This window comes from Marasmius oreades, chromosome 9 (genome assembly GCF_018924745.1).
Source record: "Marasmius oreades isolate 03SP1 chromosome 9, whole genome shotgun sequence".
In the NCBI taxonomy this organism is placed as follows: Eukaryota; Fungi; Basidiomycota; class Agaricomycetes; order Agaricales; family Marasmiaceae; genus Marasmius; species Marasmius oreades.
In genome coordinates, this window is record NC_057331.1 from 193,787 (window position 1) to 215,308 (window position 21,522).

The window sequence follows — 21,522 nt, forward strand, 5'->3', positions numbered from 1 at the left end:
TCATTGTCGTACGTCTTCCCGAACTAAACACTGGTCCCGGCGGTCAGCGTGACAGCGAGTGTTAACTTCTGTCAACGTTTATTTAGTGTTAAATCAAAATGACAAAACAAAGGGAACCATTGTACTTACCTTTTGGAGCTGGTATCATAGGCCGCTTGTCTTCCTCCTTTCCATCCACCAAGTTCCCGATGGGCTGAACTGTACCTTTCTCTACACCACATCGGTGACCGTTTTCAACCTCCTTCATACGTGTTTGTCCATATTTTGGTACCGATCTTGGCTGAAAAGGAGTGAAGACAAAGGGGAACTTCTTGAGTGTGAGGCTGTCCTCTTCAAGGTGGAAAATGTTTAGACCGACGTCTAGCTCTTCTGTCAGTCGCCCCTTCAAGGTGATGGGTGCTGGTGAACCTCCGGAAGAGCTTTCCATGCGAGGTCAATATAGCAGCGCCTGCCTTGAGCTTGCTGAAAGGTTCTTCGTCAATAGCGATTACTCGAAGTTTCTTCGGGGGATTCGGAGATGACAATGCGGTTATAGAAACAAGCTTGACTCAGGTTTATTGGTAGGTGCAAGGAAGGAACTGAACAGGACATGAGAGGATCGTGTCGTGACATAAGTAAGTCATAGATCAGTCATAGAGGAATTGTTGTTGGTCACAAGTGCGACCCTTAGAACGCTGTCCAAGAGTAGAATAAGTATAACCTACCTTCGAAAGCTCTGTAACAACACTTTCATTAAAACACTTCAGCCCCTTCACCGAAACCTCGTCTAAACCCCCAATGGTACCCAAACACATTAGATCGACGGGTTCATCATGATCAATCTTGTCAAACAAAGCAGATCCATGACCCCATCCAGAGTAATGGAAGGAGCCCTGTGATGACCATTTTGTCCCATTCATCCTTCATTCTGCCACAATCGACAGGTGGGTTTGAGGTAGCACCTCCACCCTTTTCAGACACTGGCAGATCAGCGAGAATGCAAAATGTGAACGTAAGTGATCGATGGTATGGAAGCACTGTCAGCTCAGAGTTGAATATCATTGGTAGAAATCATCCATGGCATAGGCCTTCGCTGAGGCACTCACCATCCCAGTAGCCGAGCAAATGAACGAGAAGATTGTTGTGTCTAACCTTTGGTCTAGGTTCCGAGTTGACAGCAAGGCTCTCTCTGTGATGGAAGAAAAGTCAGTAAGACCACGAAGATTGAGGGCATAAATTTGATCCCTACCGGGGTCCTAGCCTAGATCGACACCCTCTCACCATATTGTTCTCTATCTTCTCAAACATCTGACTCGATTGATTTGCTCAAGCTTTCCACCATATCCGAGGAGGGCTGAGTTGGGAGTGGCAAACAAGAATCCTATTCTCGAATGAATACCAAATGAAAATGTAGAACGACAGACTCACATGGCTCAAGATCTGAACTTGCATGGCGGTAAAAGATTGGGATGGGGGAAAGGCAAAAAAGTGGCATTCTTGTCACGCAAGGCAGTCGTTGAGCTTGAGTTAATTGACCGGGAGTATGTAAGCTGTTCCTGAAAAAAAGAAGCCGGGAATCATTATGGCCAAAAACACAAGCAAAACACAAGAGACCGTGAGATCACCGCCGGCAGTTGCCGCCAAGTTGCCGCATGACAGACAATCAGGTTTGGGAAACTGGCTCGGATAGTAATTAATGTAAATTCCTCGTGCCATCAATAATCATGGAAAATTCATCATACAATCTGGACAGTTATTTCACCGAGCATCCATTCAAGGAATTTCAACAAAACAGTGTTGTCAGCATATGGGATTTAAAACCACCGTCACAGCATGGCTTCTGGTGCTCGTGCGTGCAGGCTTTCTGTCAAAATCAACGCTCAGTGTTCAGGAACCCGAACTCAAGGGCAGATTGCATAGGTTCTATATTCACCATTTGCTATTGTTCCCCGGATGTGGTGGGGCACATCTGATTCCATATTGCACGTATAAATGAGTGTTAACTTGAAGGATTTGTTCGCTGATATTATACACATTGAGGAGAAACAACGACACTGGGGACCAAGTGAAGACGAACGAGGTATGAGAACATGGTGGAAAAGTAAATGGAAATCCGATGAGATATCGCTCATCGAGACAGACACAGTGATTATATCAGACGCGAAAATTTGGGTATATGAAATTCAAATCACCTCTTGGATATTTTCCAATCGAGGCTAATATGTGGAGTTGAGTACCTTGTTTTAGTGACCTGCTAATCCATGAAAATTAATATACTCAACATGTGTGAGCACTGAGAACTGATATTACTACATACTTAGCTTGACAGTAAAAATGAAATGGCTCCAGTCGATCCATTTTGGGCAGGGCACTACATAGTACATGACATGCTCCAAAGGAGAGCCACCTGAATACAGGTCGTCAGAAACCTATAAAAACCCTCTAGTTAACAACTCTTTTACTATCACCCAGCATCTCTCCAAGTCATTTTTACCTGACACAGGTAACTCCCCTTCATTCTCTTCCCAGTGTACACCTCTAACAAACGTGTTTTCCCCCTGCAATTGGCAGCAACGATAACATGGCCCCACCTCCCCCTTACGCTGTTTTATTCTGTGACCAGAACGGCTGTCGCCAGACAGCGTGTTTTGCTGACAGCACCAAGAAAGGTCTTCTCATCACGTTGATGGTGGATGAGTTTGGTGCCTACACTTATAGTGACTGGTACAATCTCCCTTCAGACACGGTGGTCAATTCTGTGATTGATGAGGCACGTAAACTGGGTGGTTCAGTTTATGATATGCCAGACTGAAAATAAGTTAAAGTTAGTTGTTAATTAAATCTTCACGCCACCCTGTGCTGACAATCAATTCACCAGACCACACACCAGGCTCTTGGTTGAAGGCCATATAGTCCAATCATAGTTTCGGGAACCATGAAAAGTCCAATAACCCACGTCGTCGATTCCAGTTTGTTTGTTGTCCCAGATGATTCAGCTTGTAGTGTGTTTAATGTAACCGTTGAGAAAAAAAAGTGAGGGGCTTTCATCTGGACTTTGTTTTGTGGGATTTTAAATACTAAGCCTGAGCGAGGCAAAAATTGGAGAGAGAATCATGATCATCCACTCAGCCGTGACAGCTGTGGCCTTGATGAAAATATAGCAAATCGGACTTGATCAAAGACACATCGTCACGTCCAGCAACAGTCATTCCACACACCCTTGCTTACTGATTTTTCTAGTTGCATTAGGGACTTATTTTGCTTAATTTACACCACCTTCCACTCCCCCGTCTCTGGAATTTCGCATTTAGACTTAACATTCTTGTTTATGTTTCACTATGTCTTACAGTTCTAAATCCAAATTGAGCGATATACAGTTCCTGAGCTGCCACGCTGTTATCACAACCAGATTTGTACCTTCTTTTGTTTTTAATGTTCAATCCTTTGTCTTCTGTTGGCCACAGTTATACATACAAGCTTGTGTGTACTCTAAGTGGCTTAGAAAAAAATTCTGAGCCCACAACACAATGGGAAGACCCCGTTTCAAGGAGTTTTGCATATCCCCGTGCTTTACATAGACTCGCAACAGTCCGTAGGGGAACCTTACTGATGGCAAGTCCAAATTAGGAGAGCGGAGTGTGAAAAGAGGTAGGTTCACCTACAGACTGGTAGGCACAGTTCACTTTTAGGCGGGTTGACGGTTTGTGACAATGGACTTAGCCAAATTTTGCTGATCTGGTTACCTCTGAACACAGAAACTGTTGTTTATCTCTAGAAGTAAAAAATTAGCTGTCCAAATTATTGTCAAATTTATCGGTTCATGGGTGTGTACACAGTACTATTAGGTGAAGGAAGCAGATAATAGCTGCAAACTGTCGATGTTGTACGAGAGTGAATATAGGGAGTCGCGGGAGTCAAGGGTAGTGTAAATTGAATAGACTGAGCCTGAGGTGTTGGTGTGAGAGGGGTGTTCTGGGTCTGAGGCCTGTGTTGAAGATTGCATGCATGAGGGGTTGAGATCAAAGGCTGTGAAAATGGAGGGGGGTAATAGGCTCTATGGGATGGTAGAGGTGCTGCTGAGTTAGGGCTGGGAGGAATGTTGGACGTATTGAGATACCTAAATAAATCAAACTGAGTAATATGGCGAAGATCGAGAGAAAGCGGACGTACTGGGTCGACCTTTTCTCTAGCACCCCCCGAGTGTCATTACTTGCCCGCTCCGGTATATGTGGGGTGATTGGCACATTATATCGCATGTTGTAGCTGACTTTGTATGGATTTGGGGAGACTGTGTACTGGGGATACGAGTACGGATTTGGTTGGACTTGGCTGTGTGCATGCACGGCAAGATCTTGAGGAAGGTGAAGTGGTACATGTCGTGAGGAGATCGTCAAAGCAGGATGGACCGAAGTAGACGTCGATGGAAGTGTTGATGGAGTTGTGCCTCGAGGCAAAGTGTGGGAAGGCAGGTGTTCGTCACTGTTCATGGCGTCGACACGAGGTCACTTTTGAACTTCGACCGCTACCTCGATGTCGGGAGTCAGTTCAAGTTCTTTGCATTTCGCTCCATGGGGTTTCGATGGGATGGGCAGGATGGAGAGGCTGGATAGGAAGTCAAAGAGTTCGTCGCAATATCTATCTTTCCATAGCCACTGCTGACCATCAAGTGCCGATAACAGGTCTTGTTTTGAGGATAGTGGACCAAGAGATGCGAGCAAAGACATGAGGTTGGTGCCGAACACAGCGCCAGAGCCAAAAATCTTGTTTCTTAGGGTGAAGTCACAATCCCAGATGGTTTGTCGCCACTCAAGTAGCTTCTCCACTACTTCTGGTAGTGGCTCTTCGCGTTTTTTTAGCCTCTTTTTACGGCTCGATGTTGGTTCGGGGCCCGGTCGCGTTAGGTTGAGTAGGTCGGGATTACACAGGTCACAACATTTGACCGTAGGCTCTGGGCGAAGATTTGGAGATTCTGGTGAGTGGTTGCCACACGCTGAGCAGATCAATAGGCACTAACCTGGCTTTTCATTTCCAAAAACCTCTGCAAGGATGGCCCAACGACAGATCCCGGTCTGAACGAATGCGTGAACGTTCTCGTGTTCGTTCTCGACATCGACAGGTGGCGATGTTCTCGTGTATTTCGAGTCGCCTTGCGGGTTTGCCGCTCCCCGCAAAATACCATGTTCCTCTGCGTACTCCTGTACCTTCTTTCGCTTTGCAGCAGGTGTGAGTTTCTTGTCCTTCAAAGTCTCAGCTAGCGGTCCTAAAACCACATTGTAGGTACTCTTCTCAACAAGGAGAATGGCTCGGCCCTTGATTCCTGGACTACGTACTGCCCATCCTGCATGTTGCACAAACGATGATAGCGTGGCCGGAATTTTCCACTGGACAACGACTTCGATATCAGGTATGTTACATCCCTGTTCATCGTCAATCTCTTAGCCTCAGTAGTGAGCAACTTGACTTACCATTCCCGCAGCATCAGTACATATCAACACACGGACCCTCCCCTCTTTGAAATCCTGCATAACCTGCGCTTTGTATTCGTCGGAGAAGGCTGCGCTATACAGGCGAATAATGCTGTTCTCCCACAACTCCTCAGGTAAGAGTCCATTCAGGTATTTCTCCATTTGGACCCCACCCATGACGCTGTCGTAATAGATGAAAGTTTTTGGTATGGACGACGCCTCCTGCACACCTTGTGGAACCACGAAATCCAGGTCAATGAACGAGCTGAGTGTATTGTGAATGGGCTGAACAATCAGCGAGACATTCTTTCTGTCGTTGCCGACATCAATTGAGGTTATTTCTGTGCTCTTCATTTGCAGCTTGCTGATCACATCTCGACGAACCCATGTAGGCAGGGTGGCAGAAAGAGTGACCATTGAGGTCTCTTTCGGCAGGAAAGCTCGAACCATTCCGAGTTCCCCATATTTCTTTCAGAAACCTGCGCCCCAATGTGAGACAACATGGGCTTCATCAACCACCACAGCAGACACACGACACATGAAATCTGGATGGCATAGCACTTCATCGATAAAGCGCTTGGAGAGCAGCATTTCCTGTGAGATGATTATAATGTTGGGCTCGCCATTGACAATTTTCTGAGATTTTTTTAGACGGAATGTTCAAGATATCAGAATAAAGGGTACATACTCTCAATACCTCAGGTGTACAGCCGCCAAAGCTACTGTTGACAGCTATGGCATTCAATGCGAATTCGTTCTTGAATGTCTCGACCTGCTCATTCTGCAGGCCAATTAGAGGGGAAACGAAGAGTGTTACCCCTGACTTGGGTTGGTATAGATGTGGCCCAGCCGCGATCAGTGTCTTCCCCATTCCTGTTCCAGCATGCACTACCACATCCTTTCCAAGTAGCTGTGCTTGGATTGCCTCAAGCTGGAAGCTATGAGGTTTGAATTGAAGATATGTCTCGAGTTTTTGTGCTACAGTCCTGAGATCTATACTGACTGGCATCTTCCGTTGGTTCTTTTCGACATTTTTTGATCTAGATGCCCTTGGTTTCGGAGGTCTTTTTGACATGAGCCGGGCGGGTTGGGTGTTACTGGCGTAGTTTAGGAGCTGCAAGTCACAGTCAATGTAGTGTCACGTCTCAATAACAGTCGTCTTTTTACTCCTCCTATCTCGTGCGACATATGGTTCCTCAAGCCCGTTCCTCTAGCCTCACTCCCTTAGAGGAAGACTCTGACAGTGTTGACACCAGCTCCAGAGCTGACCGCAACCTCGAGTCAAGCTCTGATGAGCTACCACCAACGCCTTCCTGTCCGCCCCAAAAGAACTTACCTACAACCTTTGAAGCAGAGTTGTTAGCAATGCTTCCGACAAAACCACCACCAAATGGAGTGCCGTCAGCCTCGAATGTCCCAACCACATCTGTAGAGCTCTTGCCGCCATCCAGCGACCCAGGAGTCAAACAATCATCACCTGTAGTCGGCGATCGGGCTACTAGGGTGCAACATAGCAAGAAAAAGGGATGGAAGAAGCGGTCTGACAAGCTGGCAAAGCAGAAAGCGGACCAGGCAGCGTTGGAGGCAGAGGTGCGCCACAAGAACCTCATCGCATCGCTCAACTGTCTGCACATGCATCATTTGGGGTTTGGTGACCTATTTGATTTTGTTTTTGACCCCAGTACGTATCAAGGAAACGTACGCTATCATGAATTTTATAGGAAGGAGGGCTGGGTCACTCAGACATTAAATCACTGGATGTCCAATGATACTGCATGAAGAGAACTTCACAACTGGGCTGTTCAGTATATTGGGGAGGTTGTGCAGAAAGAGGCGAAGACTATCACAAAGGAAGCTCGTCTCCGAAAGCCATTCACACCAGATAGCCTCACCGGCTTTAGTTTTCTCAGTCTTCGGGAGAAGCTCGAAGAGTGGGCACCAACAATGATGGGACTTATTACCGCGTTATTGACATCTGCACGGCAGTTGTGGGAGGGTCTATCCCCTCAACAGATGGCTCGTAAAAGTGTGGTAAGTGTAGAGGTTACTACCGCGCGGCATATCCTTATCTCACTGGCTAAGAAATCGATTTCTGTCCCATGATGTAGGTCCAAGTTATCACAGCAATGACTTGCTTGGGAGAATACAGCCGCCTGAACACTATGACCAAAAATGTTACCTCACTATTCTTATATGCCAGAGGTGCACAACGTCAAGTTACAGCAGTCCTCTCTCACTTCGGACTATGCACAAGTTATCCCACCCTCGTTCAGAAGGGCACTACTAGTGCTCTTCCCGCAACCACATCTGAACCTTCAGTTCTGCCAACTATCCCTCCCACATCCACTTCTCTTTTGAATAATCTCCCTGAGGCGACCTCTGAAGGCGAACTTTCTGATTCATCCTACTACCCATCTTCGTTGGAATCCTCAACTGAAGATTTGAGCAGAGGCGGGAAAAATAGGAAAAACGGAATCTTACCAGGGCTTGCAGACCAGTTGCGAGAGAAAGCACGAAAGGTCATGGCAAAGGGGCTGTTCGGTGGGGTATTTGACAATATCAACTTCATGTCAAAGGTGGGAGAACAGATTGTGGGTCGTACTGGTGCGGGACATCCCCTTCATCATGGAACCTGAATTCCTGAATCATGTTCACAGATACCCAGGAAAACGGAACCATGTACACTATATGGAATCTTCTGAACGCCACCCTCGAAGCTCTCTCATTAGAGGATTACAACAAATCATTTGATTCTGCACTGGCATTAACCCCTGATGATATCTTTCTAACTGACCAGGAGGAGGACATGGCTGATCAGTGCATGGTTCACTGTATTGCCCGCGCCATTGTTAGTCAAGGCAGCACAGCATTTCAGCAGCATGTTTTAGACATGAAGAAGTCCCTACCAGTGTCCAGTCATAAAATCCCAGTCCATTGTACTGAGGTCCACCCACTCCCTGCCATGAATATTGATGAATCAACTATTGTTGGAAACGTTGATGTGGATAGAGCTGTCGTTGAAGTGACTGGGATGAAGGAGACATCATGGTGGATGAAGATCGTCTGCATCATAGGCGGGGATCAACTCTCTCTTGCAAGAATCCGCAGCATATTCACCCTCCGTGTGGGAAAGGACGGCGGCTATTCAGGATGGGGATGGGCAGTCTGTTTTACAGGGTTGTTCCATGCAAAGATGTCTGACATACAGGGGACCCTACTCACCCATTGGGGAAAATCCAATGCAGGCACTCGCAACCCAGGTTGTCTTGCTTTCCACAATACCATACTCCACCGCCTACCTATTACCACCATATCACTTCCCACTTTTCGAATCTGTCAAGACCTTGTGTTTGTGTCTCTATATGGTCGTGTCTTTCACCTCCTCCTGAAGGTCTCTGGTATCAAATCTGTGGAGGGATATACAAAAACCGCAACATGGGACAAAATTTTGAAAGATTCAAAGCAAATTTATGATACATACGTTGACATCCAGGCCGTTCACAAGCTATGTGAACGTCGTGACCAGCAGAAGGGAAGCCCAGTCACAGAAGGTGACATGGTGTTTGAGAATGCCACCCTCTTTCTCCGTGACGCTTTGCTCTCGCGTGAGTTTGCTGATGCAGTGAAGGTCGGTGATTCAGGCAGGATAATTTTGGTTTTGAAGCGATGGGTTTTCAGTTACCGTGGAAATGGCCGAACAAAGTACGCCTATGAGATGCTTCACCTGCTTCACAACATCACCCATGTTTGGCCAAAACCATTACGGTACGCCATTTTCCCTCTTGCAACACCCCTTACATTACACTCATTCTTTTATTGATCAGTGATGTCATTCTCAACAACTGGCTGCTCAACTTACATGGAAAGGAGGACGGTTTTGTTGAGGTTGATTTGGTACAGGAGCATCTGAATTTTTGGATCAAGGTGCATCTCTTCTTTTCTTATAGTAAGGACCAGTAATGCTAAAGAACCTTTCAAGAGAATATACAAGGCTCATGGCAGTAACTCAAGCTGGGAATGGCTTGCAATGATCTCACCTTGCATTGCTACCCTTCGGAAACTCGCAACCAACATGGCCAACACAGTTGGAGAAGCCACTCAGGGAACACGCCATGCTGCCGCCGACCTGTCAAAAGACATAAACACCATTATTGAATCCCTTGAGCAGCACAAGGTATATCAAATTATCGACGGCCGTATTCTTGACAATGACGATGCACCAGTCAAAGATGTCATTTCTGAGGGCATAATTCACCTGACCGGGCCTCTGCACGATTACAACACAGCATTCAAGTCTCTTCAAGCTCGGCGATGACAGATGCCTACAGTGGGCGGTTTGGACCCTGGTATTAGAAGACACAACAACTCAGTAAACCATGAGGGACTCGGAGAACCCAGGAGGCGGACAGGGAATAGTGTCGAGACAGACAGCTCAAATGATGTATTTCACGGTGAAATGGCCGAAGTTTTTGACAGGGAAGATTTCACACTTTCTTTGGAGACAGAGGAAGATGTGTCGTTAGATATGGATGTATTAGAGCACTAAATAATTGACAATTTTGACAGTACTGTCAATTTACGGTCTGGCATACGGTTCGCGCTGTCTCAAACGAAAAATATTTCTAAGTCCGTCGCCACAAATGCGTGACACGGTTAAAAGTGAACGGTGCCTACCAGCCGTTCTTTCAAACTAGCGCGGAGTTTGAAAGAACGGCTGGTCACGAGCCTATGCTTTACACATCGAAATAGTAATTCGCATGTGAAATTTTAGAGGCAAGTTTAATCGATCACTGATAGGTAGCTCCATATGTGGAGTTTCGGCCAAAATGGAGTTATCGGTGCACGTACTATGACGTCACTTACAAGCAAAAATAATAATACACGAAACAAAATGTTTATTAATAACCCTGAGCTTCGTGTGGACTTCCTAACTCTTCCATACTGTATGTAACCTGGAAGTCCGAATCGATGAAGCTACTGTACAGTCGTCCAAAGGATCGATAAGGTGATAACATCATAGGGGTTAAGCGAAGTCTTGCTCGGAACCCTAAGTGACATAAACCTCAACACACTATCGTGACGCACAAGATGACGAGGGGTGGAGGTGGGTGAGATTTCTTATATAAAGACGAGGTTAGCTCCCACTCGCAACTTAAACTAAAAACATCATCAACCGACCCTCCGTTTACTTCACATTTCATACAAACCTTCACATTTACGAACTAACGACAACGATTCCAAACGAACAATGTCTCTACCAGCAGCACCGAAGGATACGACCACCAGCCCAGCCAAAGGCGCCGTTTTTGATCCTGTGAATAAGGAGTTGAAAGATAAGGATGTCGATAGGAAGGTGAGTTTACATGCCGTTCTTTCTTCAAGATATTGTTCTTATCGCCTTCAATCCACCCAACACTAAACCGTTTCGTCTCCTTTAGCTATCTCTATACACAACCCTCCTCGCCTTACGTTCATCCAAACTTCCCACCAACGCTCAACTCGACGCCTACCTCAAGTACTGGAAAGATCTCCAAGCGACGTCTGCGGATCCTAAAGCTAGTCAGTTGAGCAAAGACGGTCAGAAGCTCGTGCGAGATGTACAAGATATTTTGGAAACTCTCCGAGTCCTTGTAGCGGAGAAGAACCACGATGAATTGATTCAGGAGTTTGTGTGGGGGACTCGATCACTCAGTGGGTCTTTCCCTCCCTTTCTACTCGTTTAATTAACCTTTTTTAACATTGGGTTAGGCGACGACGTGTCAAGCGCAGCTGATACAACTACGACTACGACTACGAACGGAGCGAAGGTTCCTGTCACAAAGGATAAAGCCAGGCAGGACGGACAGACGGCGGTTCAGCATCTACGAACCCTTTTGACTTTGCTCTTTACCAATTCGGAAGCACGAAAGCTTGTTTCTGATTTTGGTATGGTCGGAAGAGATTTACTCAGTAAGACGTTGGTCAAGGTTCGTGATGCGTTCTATAGCTATTAGTTATACGTACTTCTGACATTCTGAGTAGGCAGCTACAAACATCGCGCCGAACGAAGAGAAGTTGAAGGGTGTTGACGAGCCTCATCGCGGAGAGCAGCAGTTTATCCCGAAGGAACAGTTGGAGAAGGAGAAGGAGGATGCTAAGCAGAAGCTTGAAGCTGCTAGGAGGACGGGCGAGGAGAAAAAGGAACAAGGTATGCTTTTGTTGTTATTTTCTCCTTGAATCTCGTCGTTGACCTCCCTCACTTAGCCGCGAATGCGACATTGGACGAAGTCAACAAGGCCGAACAGCAAGCTGATGCGGCACGTGAGAATGATGAAACGATTCCCAAGTCCACGTCTGGAGAGATGACGACACAGACTAAGAAGAAAGGTTTGATGGAGCGAATGGTCGGTGGTGTCAAGGTGAGAATCTACTTGACGTCATTTGGCGCTTACTCATGACGTCATGTAGGAGAGTATTCCAGGCGAACATCAGGATAAAGCCAAAGGCCATCTCAACCGTGGTAGAGAGTTCTTGACCGAAGAGTATTTCCCTGAGGACAGGAGAGATCAGTGGATTTGGAGAGTGAAGAAGGTAAAGCGGTGCTTAAAAAGTTCTGAATACCAACTTTCACTCAATTTGCGCTCAGGTCATCATCGAATGTCAACAACACCCCGAGTACCAACAATCCCTCGAATGGATTATCGGGTTTGTCAAAGAGTATGCGACTCATGGAAGGACGATGGGATCTCAACACGTCGAGACTTCCAAGAATGCTGCTCCTTCTTCGATCTTTACGGCTCTTCAACAGCTTAAAATCATCGCTGAACGGTTCGCGTCGAACAAATCGTTTGATAAGCTTATTCTTGATCCTGTGGGCGCGATGATTGACGATGGGAAGCGGGATCCGGAGCTGGAACGCTGGTGGAAGGAGATTGCGGATTATATGGAGAAATGCGTCAAGGAGCCTGGGTATATTATGGAACCGTCGTGTGAGAGCCGAGCGAGGGAGTTGCAAGATCAGGGACGAGTCTTCTTTGGTGACGAACGGCCTGGGGAGGCGAAGGATGTGATTGAAGGCGGGGTGGAGGGGCAGTTGGTGCAAACTGAGGAAGCGAGGGGGAAGGGAAAGTACAGGGAGCATTTGGATCATGTTATCGATGGAGTAATGGAGTTTGTGAAGGGGGTTGGAGAGGATAAGGGAAATAAGAGGTATGTCGTTTCGAGTTCATTCTCTTGAGGCGGCGTTGCTGATTGTTTTTTGTGCAGGCTTGGAACGGATGTTCAACGGTTGACGAAGGATTTGTTGTTTGACGGGGATAATTTGGCGTTCAAGAAGCAGCTTTGGAATGATATTAGGGGAGTTATTCTTCCGGCAATGATCAATGAAGTACGTCCACTTACTTACTGGTGTGGGGGTAAAAACTGACTGTTGCGGCAGTTCGGATACATCCCTATCCCCCGAATCGAATATACCGACGAGGCGGCTGACCTCGTCGTTGAGAACCTTACTCTCTCTGGACGTAACCTGTTCCCCAACGTTATTGAAGTCGAGATGAAAAATTGGCTGAGGTGGGAGACCTTCGACAAGCAGGACAAGTCGAAAGGTACGGCCATTTCTTATCGTTTCCATCGTTCCCTTCGTTTATTGACTGTTTTGCCAGATCCTCATCATTCCAAGGATAATTCGCATCACAAGTTCCACCTCCATTTGACGCAGATCCAAGCGGATATGAGAGATGTATTGTTCTACTTCAACAAGAAGGGTGGGGCGATCAAGATCAAGGATTCTGGTGTTGCCGATTTGGTGCTGGGAGGAGAGGGGATGAGTGTTGACGTTCAACTCCAGAATTCGAAGGATCCTGGGCGGTTTGTTTTTTTATCTCGCTTTTTTTCGTTACGACTTGGTATTGATCGTTTTACCTCACAGACTCTTTGATATTCAAAAGGTGGCTGTGAAGATTGAAGGATCGTTGAAGGTGTCTATCCGGGATACGAAGCACGACATGTTGTACAAGACTCTTAAGCCGCTTATGATGGGGCTCGTGAAAAAGCAGATTCAGAAGGCTGCGGAGGGGGGTATCAAGAGTGGCCTTGAGTGGTACGTTTTTGGTTTGGTGTCACGTTCTGCAGATTTCTGTTTTGCTGACTGTTGGGACAATGAAATAGGGTTTCAGAAGAACTTATGGCGGTCAAGGACCGTATGGAGGAAGCGGCGAAGAGGGCTGCTTCTGATCCTGAAAGTGCTGGCGAGGAAGTTGGAAGATTCAAGGCATTGCAGGAGGTTAGTCGTTCTCTCGACGTTTTGTGTTTAATGGTTTACCTGATGGTCACTTCGTAGGCGTTCAAACGCTCGCCCTCGCTCTCTTCCAGAGATGCGTCCGTCAGCACATCCCATTCGCAATTCAAGGTTGTTTCCAACAAGAGAAACTCGATTTTGGGTGATGCTGCCCATGCTGGTGGGTGGGTGTCGAAGGTTGCGGAGAAGGAAAAGTTGATTGAGAAGTCGGACAGTGGAGGGGGGACATGGAAGAGCGAGGTGTTTGATCTGGAGGCGAATACGAGGGCGTGAATGTTTTAATTTGTTTCTCCCCTTTTATTTTGTTGTTTTTACACGTGGACAGCTTTCCCCATTCCCCCTCCCCGTCGCCTTCGTTCCTTTTTGTGTAGTTCTATGGAAGTTCCGCATAGTAAATATGTAATTACTCAGTTTTACTTTCGTTCTCGCGTAATATCGTTACTTTCAATACCACGACTTTATTTTTTGTACCTAAAAATGACGTTTTTGAACGATGTCCACCGTGTAATATGGCTACGCTCAAGTCCCCTCAACGCTAATCACTCGAACTGCCGACACCGGTGTCGTTACAGGTAAATTTGGATATCACGATCAGACCATTACGAGCCTGACGGGGAGAACGGAGCTTACGTATTGTGGCAGTGTATATTCATTTAAAAGTCACGCGATCGGTTTGGTAAAGCGTGGGTTGATCCGAAGAGCGATGGTTGATTTTCTTCTTACCTCGACCTCGACCTGCTCTCGCGCGACCCTCGAAAACGCGCACGAACGAATCTTGTGTTAAATGACAGACTCAGACCAAGTTTGGGGTCGAGGTACGCTCTTGTAGCTTTTTATCTTCTTCTCCTCCCTTGTTTTTTTCATCTAACTCAGGAAACACCCTCAACCAACAGTCCTCATGTGCGGTGGAACCGACTGGCTCAAACTCGGCCGTCGAGGAGACTCCAAATCGATACCACAAGACGAAGAAGACCATCCGGACCTCCCAGAACCATACTACCTTCGGTCACTTTCGGCTGTCAAAGCCAAGTCTATTCATACATCTTGTTCCGCGTGTCATTTTGTTGTGATCTCCACTAGTGGAGAGGCTTTCCTTTTTGGTAGGAATCAGTTTGGGTGTCTTGGTGTGGCGAGTGGGAAGTACCCGTATGTTTCGGAGAGTGCGCCGTTGAGGTTGAGGGTTAGTGATTTGAGTGGAGGGGGAGAGGGAGAGGGAGGGAACAAGTTTGTGCATGCGGCTATGGGGAGGAATCATACGTTGCTTGTGGATTCTTCTGGAGTTGTGTATGCGGCTGGAGCAAATTCGTTGGGACAATGTGGGGTTGGCGGTGTTTCGGCTCAGGTTGGGTCGTTTAGGAAGGTTGTTGGGTTGGAAGGGGAGAAGGCGGTTATGGCTAGTGCAGGTGTTACGTTTTCGGCTGTGTTGTGTGAGAGTGGGAAGGGTGCGTCGGGTTTCTTCTCATTGTTGCTGTTGCCGGCTAACACTTGGTTTACTTCTAGTCTACACCTTTGGCTCTGCCGAAGCTGGTCAGCTGGGACATGGTACGACGGGAGAGAGGATTATTACGGGGAATAAGACTGTGTTTGATGTTGAAGAAGAAGCTAGTGAGCTCCTTTTTCTTCTCCTCCCATCCCTTCGCCGACATTCCCATGACAGCCCTCGTTCGCGGAATACAAAATACGAAGATAACCTCAATAGCCTGCGGGAACCAGCACACGATAGCTCTATCTGCAGAGGGTATCGTTTATGTCTGGGGTTATAATGGGTACTGTCGACTTGGCCTGGGCAACCAGGTCGATGTACTGAAGCCGAAAGTTGTGGATCAGTTTTTGAAGGAGGGAAAAATGGATGAAGGGGAACAGCAGGTTCGTGGTTTCCTGTTTTGGGGTTACGCCACTAACGCCTAATCCATTTCAATTCTTCAGACAGGAACGGCTCGTTATGTGACTGCTGGACCTGCGACGAGTGTCGTTATTGATAGACAAGGGATGTTTTGGTTGGCTGGTAGGGTGAGTAGCCTTTACGCACCATGCTGCACTTCTTGTCTACGTTTCCGTCTGTCTCGTCTTTTGCTCCACTTCCTGAATGGTTCTGACCTCTCTCCGTTCCTTTTGTAGTGGAAACAAACTGGCGAAGGATCGTCTGGATCACCTTATACCACCTTCCGGTTCCTGAGCGATATTATGGCATGTAAAGTCGCATGGGCATCTCTGGGCGGTGTTACCCACTGGGTAAGCGTCCTATCTATCCCTCCTCGCCAACCGACAAAACTGACAATGTACTCCTTCCTTAGATCTCAACGCCATCCAGCTCGGACTTGGACCCCCTCATAGACGTAACTGCAGAACGTATGATTGTGACTTGGGGACAGAACGCGGCGAATTCAGAGTTGGGATTGGGAGATGGACAGCCGAAGAGTTGTACGAAGCCGCAGAAGCATGAGCTGCTTGAGGGTGTTGGGGAGGTGCTTGGGTATGTTTTTTTTTTGCTTCTTGTCTTTTTTGTTTCTCCTCGCCTGTTCGCGCTCTGTCCGCGGTTTTCGTGTTTCCTATCGTTTTTTTTCGTTCTTCTCGTTTTTTCGGGTCTCCCTTTTTCCTGGTACGGGGGAAAGACAAGGAGGTTGGCAACAATGTCTCCCTACATTCACCTTTCCCCCCCTCTTCTAACGCTTCTCCGTTCCTCTCGTTGCCAGTTCGTCGATCGTCTTTATGCCCTTGACCCTGACGGAGACCCTAGCGGGTTTTCAGTTTTGGTTGCCATCGCTTTGTCGGTGTGTTCTAGGAATTGAGGCGTCGCTCTCTAGAGCTCTTGATGGTGTCTATGTCGTTTATGGCGGGACGAGGCACTTGTGGGCCGTTCCATTCCGTTCTGATTGCCCTCTTCTTGTGGTGTCTTCAGCAACGTCGTTGGGTCTGGGCCCCTGGAGCTGGTGATGCTCCTGTCGTCGTCTAGACCCCTTATATAGCTGTTGTTGCTGCTGTCGACATCTTCAGTCTCGTGCTTCACTTCGTTCTTCGATTTTTCCCAAAATGCGTTTTGCTAATCTGCCCATCCCTAGTATCGCAGCAGGCCAAAACACGACACTGTTCCTCGTAAAACCTCCAGATCCCAAGGACAAAGAGAAGGAAAGAGAGAAAGAAAAGGCAAACGGAGCTTCTATTGTGAACCCCAACGCGAACAAGACTAAAGAAGAACAAGAGGAGGACGATGGAGACAAGTTCTCGGATCTCCCTCGGTGGCCTGAAGAAGTTGCGGATACTCCGGAACACTGTTTAGTGTGTGGGAAGGATACTGGGGATGATGATTCGCCTTTGGAGTGTGAAAAGGTTCGTTTTTTTACTTCGGTTTGAGCGTGAGGCTGTTGGGGGGCGTTTTGCTGACGATTCGGATACTGCCCTTCTCTGTAGTGCGACAACCCGTACCACTTATCGTGCCTGACACCGCCGCTTACGGCGGTTCCGGAGGGTCAGTGGTTCTGCCCGCAGTGTATGAAGGATCCCGAAGCGCCGGTGAGGGGGTATACAGCGCCGAAGTATGTGGCGGATTGGAGTGGGGAGGAGGAAGATGGTGGGAAGAAGAGGAAGTTTGGTGGGGATTCTGGGCTTGGTGGGAAGAAGAAGAAGCAATAAGGCGAGGGTTGGTGTTCTGGTTTACTGCAGTTTTGGTTTTCGGACAGGATTGGATTGTTCGTTATGGATTATTTCTTTTTTTTTTCTGGATCTTTCGCATTTGTTGTTGTTGCTTTGTTCTGTTCTTTGTTCTTTGTTCTTTTTTTTTTCTCGTATCTATGTAAGGAATCGGAAATTCACCAACTTTTTAACACAGTCCGTCATCTTTCGTATTGCTCAGTTTCCTTGGTCATGTGAGGTTACTGAGGCTTTCCCCCAAGCTGTTGCTCTGCGTGCAGTGTTACTATGTGAATCAGTGCTTGGAAGAGTCGTGAGGGTCGACGTCCAGAGAGGATGACCGAACTAGCGGATCTACTTTGTTTTTTCGATGTATGAGGTAACAAATTTACTTTCAGTCGCTAAAATCTCGTTTCATTCAACATCGGTACTTCTAAACCACGAACTTGCGTTAGCGTAAGGACGAGAAAACGTTTTGGAACGATGGGTAAAAAGTGGAATCTTGGACTACCAATTCCGTTACAGGGAATCGAACCCTGGGCTATCGCGCACCAACCAGTAACAGTCTGATGAGAGGCGATAATGTTAGCCACTACACCATAACGGATATCATTAAGGTGGCACCTATCGCCTGTAGTACTGCCTGTCCATGGTTTCTGGCCGGCACTGGCCAATAAATATTCCAAGCACCTTCAAAACCGCTTGGGACAAGACGTAGGTGAGTGGATTATTGAGGTTTCCGGGGGGCGCTCGAAGGCCCGTAACGTGATACATAGGATTAAGTGGTACGTTCCATGAAATATGCACGATTTTATTATTCAGGCTTCGTTACCCTCGGACGGTAACTAATGTGCGAAAGGAAACCTGATTGACCGCCGTGCACACTATTTTTGAGTATTTGCTTTATTTGGATTTCAGAGTCGTACATACGTCAAATTTCCCTACATATTTCGTGTTGCAATATAAATACAGTACACAGCTCAACCCCGAGGCCCAAAAAATGCATGCATAATACTAAGAGAATGATCTCATAGCTCTGGCCGCTTCTCTCTGTCTTCCCTGGACGTACCTAGCACCTCCGATAGCGACCTTACAGACCGACTGCTATAATTCGACTGACTCTGAATCGCATTACTGCTATTGTCATGGTAGTCTTCTTCCTCTGGTTCGGAGGACCTTCCATTCATATTGGCACGAACGAAGATAATCGTCGGGGTAATTCCCTAATAAACAACAATTCGGTAAGTATATGAGGTTACACTCAAAGAAAAAAAAACCTACACCGATTTGAATCGTCATAGACCCCAGATCAAAGGAATTCTTGACGAGATTCCCGACGATAAAAATGACATACATGACCAGATATAGCACGCCAGATTCCAGGCTTTCGAAAAGCACGGGGGGTCAGCGTCGAGTGATAACTGCTTTGTAAAGGGGGGGGAGAAAGACATACAGGATAGCGACGATAGTGTTGAGCCCTCTGATGTGGCCCCTGGTTGAAGATTCATCCCCCCGCTCATATCGTAACGCTCGATTCCTCCGGGATAACCACCAGATTCGTGTAGCTACAAGAGAGGGATCAGGTCAGTTCATGTAATTTATGAAACGACCGAGGGGGTAGGATTCGTACCGAGGAGGGTTGTGAGTATGAAATTGATTAACGCGAGGAGTCCCAGGAATCCATTAGCCAGATATTGTGGAATATTCACAAAGTGAGCAAAAGCGGGCGTTCCTATTCTTTTTCGGAACTCGATTTCTGTCCATATTGAGAAGATCGTTCCGAGCACTAAACAGACGTGAGTACTTGAGTTGGCGGGCAAAGGAGTGATTTAATGAGGTACTTACTATTCAAGATGAAGACGACACCGATCAGAAGTCCAAGAGCGACTTTCTTCTTTCGATACCCGAAAATGACGAAACACCGGAATAGCTGGTGTTCTTCTTCGTAAGTCTAGGAGCGCAGGAGGGTAGATCCACGGGACGTACCAAGATACTGTCGATGATCAACCTAGATCAGTCAAATTTAGCTCTTTGACAAGTTTATCGAAGTGATTGAGAGACTTACATCATGATGTAAATGATAGCATATCGAGCAATCCTGCGAGTTTAACGAAATGATGTATGAGATCAATCATGAGACGGAATCTACGTTTCACGTACTGTACATCGATCTGAGTCCTGTAATACGGGCTTGAATCGGTGTAGTATGCCACAGCGATGTGGTAGATATCAAAGGTCAGACTCAGTGGTACAGCGATCGATGCCAAAGTGAACAAGGCGACGAGTGATATCTTGTGGAACGTCCTTGCGGCCGATGGAGGTCGTTTTCTCATCAAAATGAGTGCGGTGCGAAAGAGAGGGATGTATAGGCCATAAAGTAAGAAGTGGAACTGTAAGTCGAACGTCAGCGGGGGCTTTTTGCATTTGAAGTCTGAGAGAAAAGAGAAAGAGATTGCTCACGGCTGTTATGACGAAGGAAGTTACCACACGAACAATGAAGACGTGGGTTTCGCCGCTTTGCGAACCGTGAAGCGGTAGGGTAGGTGCCATTTGGGAAGGAAGAGATGTAGGCTTGTAGAAATCTGGACGTGCGACGGCTTTTTAAACTGTAAAGCATCCATCTCAATCAGATACCCACGGGAAGCCATCCATGGGAGCTGTCAATCCATACTAGTAGAACACAGGGCGCTTCTCAAGTCCTTGTACTCGGATTAAGTGATAGGTGTGTGATGCATCAGTGATATTGGCGCTACTCTTCTCTTCTCTCCTGAGAAGAATATAGGAACACTGTTGTGGAATAGTAAGTGTAGAGCTACTGAACGAGATATCAGAATAAATGAACGCCGACCTGTTCTAAGTGCTCACTACTAGGTACGAAAGTAGAGTCACAGTCAAGGCGAAGTTGAAATTATGTAAACGGGTCCTGAATTAGTCGGGGAAAGGTCCGCAATAGCTGACCATCAAGCAGGTAGACAATTGGAATGATGATCGTCATGGTAAAAATAAAGGCCAGGGCGGACCGACTCGGTTCCGAATAAGTATGCGTTCACCAGTTAGCCACGTGCTCTGATGGCTCGTTCCTCTCTTCCTCTATAACCCACGAAGACAATCCCCAAAACCTCTCATCTTTCCAAGACCAGTGACACGAAATCTGCTATAAGATAGGGCTGAGCTCATTAGCTGAGACGGAACGACAATCCTATCGATTTTTTTGGGCTTCCTCTTGCCTTTGAGTTTTCCGCAAATTAGAATGTTCGTCCCACCGTCAATTTCTCAGGCACTTTAAATATTACAGATGTCGCCCACCAACTGGCTGATATGTGAGTCGTGACAGTGACAAGTTTAGGAACCCGTCGGTGTTTTTGGAGTCCGGAAGACTGATGCAGAATCCATCAGCGGGATTTTTTGTCACCTCGAGATGGACAGCGATCGTAAAGAGCAAGGTGGAAGGTCATCGACATCTGCGGTAGTGAGGATTTAGAGGGTGGGTTTTCGGTGGGTTAGTTTGACTGTACAGGCTAAAGGAACGTCTCCAAGGAACGGAAAAGGATCTTCAGGTTTTTCTCACGGACTTGATGGGCGATGCCCAATTACATGGATGCTGCGCAACAACTTTTCGTTCATAACTCTTTTCTCGTTGTTCTTGATCTCCCTTTATCGCTCTCCGAATCCGCAAAAGCAAGTATTTTGAACGGTATAGACGGAATCAAAAAAAAATAAGTTCACGGGGCTACCGTGCATGTCTCTCTCGCAGTGCCTTCTAAAAGCACCGTCGTTATCATTCAATGATCATCACAATAATGCTTCATCAGGCTTGCTCTCCTCAGAGTCTGTCCGTGTTATATCCTTCCAAATCAATCGCTGATGATGCGTGAGATATCTTCCGCCACTATCAGTATCAGCCTTTATACTCATGATCGATCGCACATCCGCTTCGATCATTGCATGCGGGAGTTACACTCCACAACGTCCAAATTAACATCAGCAAAGTTCTATTTTTCGACTGCTCTCATAGGCTTTTGAATTCTGGGAGGGGAGGTGGATAGCGCGGTCTTAACATCACGAATATGTATGAGGTAATTGCCCGCGCCGCATGTTTCCTTTTCCTTGCGTCTCGTTATCCTTAGATATATTCTAGCGAGACAGATGGCCGTCCCCACGGGCATTTCATATTTT

The 21,522-nt window shown here is 46.9% G+C and overlaps 6 protein-coding genes and 1 non-coding gene across 8 annotated transcripts; 3 read left to right on the forward strand and 4 right to left on the reverse strand.

Annotated features, from left to right (window-relative positions):
• E1B28_013002 (uncharacterized protein) lies at positions 1 to 427 on the reverse strand (the record flags this gene model as incomplete). Its single annotated transcript, XM_043158151.1, has 2 exons — positions 1 to 68; positions 130 to 427. 2 exons carry the CDS (start codon positions 425 to 427, stop codon positions 1 to 3), a joined length of 366 nt encoding a protein of 121 aa, XP_043003494.1.
• Positions 428 to 4,481: 4,054 nt separating this feature from the next.
• E1B28_013003 (uncharacterized protein) lies at positions 4,482 to 5,861 on the reverse strand (the record flags this gene model as incomplete). Its single annotated transcript, XM_043158152.1, has 3 exons — positions 4,482 to 4,927; positions 4,994 to 5,396; positions 5,445 to 5,861. The coding sequence occupies 3 exons, from the start codon at positions 5,859 to 5,861 to the stop codon at positions 4,482 to 4,484; spliced, it is 1,266 nt and encodes a 421-aa protein (XP_043003495.1).
• A 771-nt stretch (positions 5,862 to 6,632) lies between these two features.
• Positions 6,633 to 9,759, forward strand: E1B28_013004 (uncharacterized protein; the record flags this gene model as incomplete). Its single annotated transcript, XM_043158153.1, has 7 exons — positions 6,633 to 7,068; positions 7,127 to 7,178; positions 7,226 to 7,475; positions 7,553 to 8,048; positions 8,102 to 9,209; positions 9,269 to 9,368; positions 9,436 to 9,759. 7 exons carry the CDS (start codon positions 6,633 to 6,635, stop codon positions 9,757 to 9,759), a joined length of 2,766 nt encoding a protein of 921 aa, XP_043003496.1.
• Positions 9,760 to 10,611: 852 nt separating this feature from the next.
• E1B28_013005 (uncharacterized protein) lies at positions 10,612 to 14,173 on the forward strand. The gene is made up of 13 exons (XM_043158154.1): positions 10,612 to 10,797; positions 10,883 to 11,135; positions 11,193 to 11,410; positions 11,466 to 11,631; positions 11,688 to 11,842; positions 11,892 to 12,014; positions 12,070 to 12,632; positions 12,690 to 12,810; positions 12,862 to 13,027; positions 13,085 to 13,289; positions 13,351 to 13,521; positions 13,590 to 13,704; positions 13,762 to 14,173. The coding sequence occupies exons 1-13, from the start codon at positions 10,693 to 10,695 to the stop codon at positions 13,990 to 13,992; spliced, it is 2,592 nt and encodes an 863-aa protein (XP_043003497.1). The 5' UTR covers positions 10,612 to 10,692; the 3' UTR covers positions 13,993 to 14,173.
• Positions 14,174 to 14,421: 248 nt separating this feature from the next.
• Positions 14,422 to 17,549, forward strand: E1B28_013006 (uncharacterized protein). Its single transcript, XM_043158155.1, has 9 exons — positions 14,422 to 14,534; positions 14,613 to 15,161; positions 15,220 to 15,324; positions 15,377 to 15,585; positions 15,646 to 15,729; positions 15,838 to 15,951; positions 16,014 to 16,192; positions 16,779 to 17,046; positions 17,128 to 17,549. Exons 1-9 carry the CDS (start codon positions 14,504 to 14,506, stop codon positions 17,347 to 17,349), a joined length of 1,761 nt encoding a protein of 586 aa, XP_043003498.1. The 5' UTR covers positions 14,422 to 14,503; the 3' UTR covers positions 17,350 to 17,549.
• A 311-nt stretch (positions 17,550 to 17,860) lies between these two features.
• On the reverse strand, positions 17,861 to 17,953 carry E1B28_013007. The gene has a single exon. It is a non-coding gene; the product is annotated as a tRNA-Glu (tRNA).
• A 379-nt stretch (positions 17,954 to 18,332) lies between these two features.
• Positions 18,333 to 20,312, reverse strand: E1B28_013008 (uncharacterized protein). Of its 2 annotated transcripts, XM_043158156.1 has the most exons (11): positions 20,195 to 20,312; positions 19,985 to 20,133; positions 19,807 to 19,928; positions 19,507 to 19,736; positions 19,412 to 19,444; positions 19,333 to 19,354; positions 19,192 to 19,276; positions 18,977 to 19,132; positions 18,800 to 18,911; positions 18,628 to 18,730; positions 18,333 to 18,569 (listed from the first exon to the last, which is right to left on the reverse strand). In XM_043158156.1, the coding sequence occupies exons 2-11, from the start codon at positions 19,992 to 19,994 to the stop codon at positions 18,375 to 18,377; spliced, it is 1,068 nt and encodes a 355-aa protein (XP_043003499.1). In that variant the 5' UTR covers positions 19,995 to 20,133; positions 20,195 to 20,312; the 3' UTR covers positions 18,333 to 18,374. The 2 variants fall into 2 exon arrangements, with proteins under 2 accessions (XP_043003499.1, XP_043003500.1); XM_043158157.1 differs by having other exon boundaries at positions 19,807 to 19,952; positions 20,018 to 20,312.
• Positions 20,313 to 21,522: the final 1,210 nt, after the last annotated feature.

Coding starts and splice junctions, on each gene's coding strand:
- E1B28_013005 (XM_043158154.1), top strand. CDS start 10,693: ATGTCTCTACCAGCAGCACCGAAGGATACGACCACCAGCCCAGCCAAA. Junction 12,811..12,861: donor TTCCGGCAATGATCAATGAA/GTACGTCCACTT, acceptor CTGTTGCGGCAG/TTCGGATACATCCCTATCCC. Junction 13,705..13,761: donor GATTCAAGGCATTGCAGGAG/GTTAGTCGTTCT, acceptor GTCACTTCGTAG/GCGTTCAAACGCTCGCCCTC.
- E1B28_013006 (XM_043158155.1), top strand. CDS start 14,504: ATGACAGACTCAGACCAAGTTTGGGGTCGAG. Junction 14,535..14,612: donor AGACCAAGTTTGGGGTCGAG/GTACGCTCTTGT, acceptor CTCAACCAACAG/TCCTCATGTGCGGTGGAACC. Junction 17,047..17,127: donor CGCCTTTGGAGTGTGAAAAG/GTTCGTTTTTTT, acceptor CCTTCTCTGTAG/TGCGACAACCCGTACCACTT.
- E1B28_013008 (XM_043158156.1), bottom strand. Junction 19,737..19,806: donor CTTCCTTCGTCATAACAGCC/GTGAGCAATCTC, acceptor TTCGACTTACAG/TTCCACTTCTTACTTTATGG. Junction 19,277..19,332: donor TGATCATCGACAGTATCTTG/GTACGTCCCGTG, acceptor GAAGAACACCAG/CTATTCCGGTGTTTCGTCAT.